Source organism: Primulina huaijiensis, unplaced genomic scaffold (assembly GCF_012295235.1).
Source record: "Primulina huaijiensis isolate GDHJ02 unplaced genomic scaffold, ASM1229523v2 scaffold32475, whole genome shotgun sequence".
Lineage (NCBI taxonomy): Eukaryota > Viridiplantae > Streptophyta > Magnoliopsida > Lamiales > Gesneriaceae > Primulina > Primulina huaijiensis.
In genome coordinates this window covers 1-2,864 of record NW_027357617.1, presented here as the reverse complement: position 1 = coordinate 2,864, position 2,864 = coordinate 1, and the positions used below count along the sequence as shown (strand labels likewise).

Sequence of the window (2,864 nt, the reverse complement as noted above, 5' to 3'; positions counted from 1 at the left end):
CTACCAAACTCATATACTAGTCAAAAACATATTTACCAGTCCAAACTCATCTAACAGACCAAAAAGCATCTACCAAACTCATCTACCAAAATCACACTCATCTACCGATAAAAGACACATCTATATAATGTAACTATAGTATCATACTTTCCTACAGATTTTACCTTATTTCTAAATTAAAAATGAATCCATATTCTCTATTTAATGCAAACTCATCTAGCTCATCTTCATTGTCAAATAATGAAGATGATATTCAGTTTGTCGAAAACTTTGAAAATAGAAGAAGAACAATACTATCAACTATAGCTTGAGAACAAGATTTAGTTGCTGCCTACTTCATCCAACAAGAACAAGAAGTCACATACGGAGGGTCAATTCCAGGTCACATAGTCATCCGACGCGAACGTGAAATTGCTGATCATAAGTTGTTTAACTACTATTTTGCTGAAAATCCAGTCTATAATGAACAATGTTCCGACGAAGATTTCGAATGTCTCCAAATCTTTTTCTTCATTAGTAAATGTCGTAAAGAATCACAATGTTTATTTCATACAAAGAAGTGATAGTTTGGGATGGCTCGGTCTATCGACTAATAAAAAAGCAACTACTTCATTGAGAACACTAGCATATGGCTTAGCTGTGGATGCTACTGATGAATACATATAAATAGGATAATCTACTANAAATTGCTGATCATAAGTTGTTTAACTACTATTTTGCTGAAAATCCAGTCTATAATGAACAATGTTCCGACGAAGATTTCGAATGTCTCCAAATCTTTTTCTTCAAATAGTAAATGTCGTAAAGAATCACAATGTTTATTTAATACAAAGAAGTGATAGTTTGGGATGGCTCGGTCTATCGACTAATAAAAAAGCAACTGCTTCATTGAGAACACTAGCATATGTCTTAGCTGTGGATGCTACTGATGAATACATATAAATAGGAGAATCTACTACAATTCAGTGTATGCAACACTTTTGTCGAGCTATAGTGGAAGTTTTTGCGGAGCAATACTTGAGATCACCTACTTCCAACGATGTTGCTAGACTTCTCTATATTGGCAAACAACGAGGTTTTTCTGGAATTTTGGGAAGTCTCGACTCTATGCATTGGAGGTGGAAAAATTGCCTGACGACTTGGGCGGGACAATATGCAGGTCGCTGTGGTTCTCCAACAATCATTTTAGAAGCAGTAGCTGATTACGATATTTGGATATGGCATGCATATTTTGATATGCCTGGAACGAATAATGATATAAATGTTTTAGAGTCTTCCAGCCTATTTTCCAATCTTGCACAAGGAATTGCTCCTCCAGCTCATTATACTATTGGAACAAAAGAATATGTAACTGGATATTATTTAGCTGATAGTATTTATCCGAAATGGTCAACTATTGTGCAAACTATCCATGATCCGCGTGGTCCAAAGAAACAGTATTTTGCGATGAAACAAGAGTCATGCAGGAAAGATGTGGAGCGTGCATTTGGCGTTCTTTAATCACGATTTGCTATTGTGACATCTCCAGCACGTTTTTGGAAGAAAAATCTTTTGAATTATATAATGAAAGCATGTACTATAATGCACAATATGATAATCGAAGATGAACGTGATCTTAGTGAACCAAATTCAAGATGCTAGGGAAGCACCGAATCCAATGGTAGAAATGGCTGTCAATGAGCATATCAGGTTTCGAGAATTTCTCGCTCGATATAAAAAAAAAATAAAAGACAAAGATGATGTTAGGATCGGTTGGAAGTGAAGAAGTGTTTAGAAGGGAGGGTTGAATAAACACTTCACAATTTATACAACTTCTTCGATATATGAATTAGTTTGGTGATAAACTGAATTCGCGAATCTTGTTGTCAATATCAATCAGTTAACTTGATGAAAGTGCGAAAATAACTGAAAGACAGATAGAATAAAACTGATAAGGAAATAACACAAGATTTTTGGATGTTCGGAGATTTCAAATACTACTACGTCACCCCTTCTATTTCGAAGATAGGATATTCATTAAAAGATTTTGATCTATACAATAAATTGTACAAACCCACTTCAGTTTGAACTTAAACACAGCCAAAACTGAAACTCTTATTATCAAATACAACTTATCAGTACTTAACTGATTTGTAACTTTCTTAGCACAACTGATCTATACAAGATCGAATAATATAACAATAAGTGTTTGTGCTTTAAGCTCAAAGTATAGCCAGAAAGCAATGAATGTGAATCATAAGTGTGAGCTTTTGAAAACTTGTTTGCAAACTTTTTAACTTAGTAACTTCGTAACTTGTCTTCAGCTGATCTTTTCGGCTATTTATAGGCTTTGTTTCCAAAAATAACAATGAATGCGTTTTGAATCTTTATATCCGTTGTATAGCCACGTCAACATTCCTCTGACATTCGTACACTGCAGCTTTTCTGAAATGTTGCGTTTCCACTATATGTTGCAGTCTGTATCTGTACNTTGATAGATACGTTCCTTAACTGATTACGTGTCAAGCTGATTCATCAAATATCATAGCTTATAGAATAAACTGGATGTTGTGTAAAATATCAGTCTTAACTGATAGTCTAATTGACTACACAGTTCAGTTAGCTTAGCCGAGTTCAGTTGCCTTTGATTATACACACTAATCTTCAGTTCGTGCAACTATCAGTTTAAGAATCTTCAGTTTAGTTATTTTCAGTTTTTTCGATCAGTTGTTCAAACTTTTTACGCTTTAATTTGTCAAACTCCGAAATTAAGATATCAACATACGCTCACTATGCATTACAGAATGCTTTAATTGATAATTTATGGGATGAATATGACTGTTCAAATATTTGAAATGGTATTTGTAATATGTTATCTAATTTAA

General features: G+C 33.9%; 1 protein-coding gene across 1 annotated transcript; it reads left to right on the top strand.

The window, feature by feature from the left end:
* The first annotated feature begins 969 nt into the window (after positions 1-969).
* On the top strand, positions 970-1,500 carry LOC140968172 (uncharacterized). The gene has a single exon (XM_073429043.1). The coding sequence runs from the start codon at positions 970-972 to the stop codon at positions 1,498-1,500; it is 531 nt and encodes a 176-aa protein (XP_073285144.1).
* Positions 1,501-2,864: the final 1,364 nt, after the last annotated feature.

Coding starts and splice junctions, on each gene's coding strand:
- LOC140968172 (XM_073429043.1), top strand. CDS start 970: ATGCAACACTTTTGTCGAGCTATAGTGGAAGTTTTTGCGGAGCAATAC.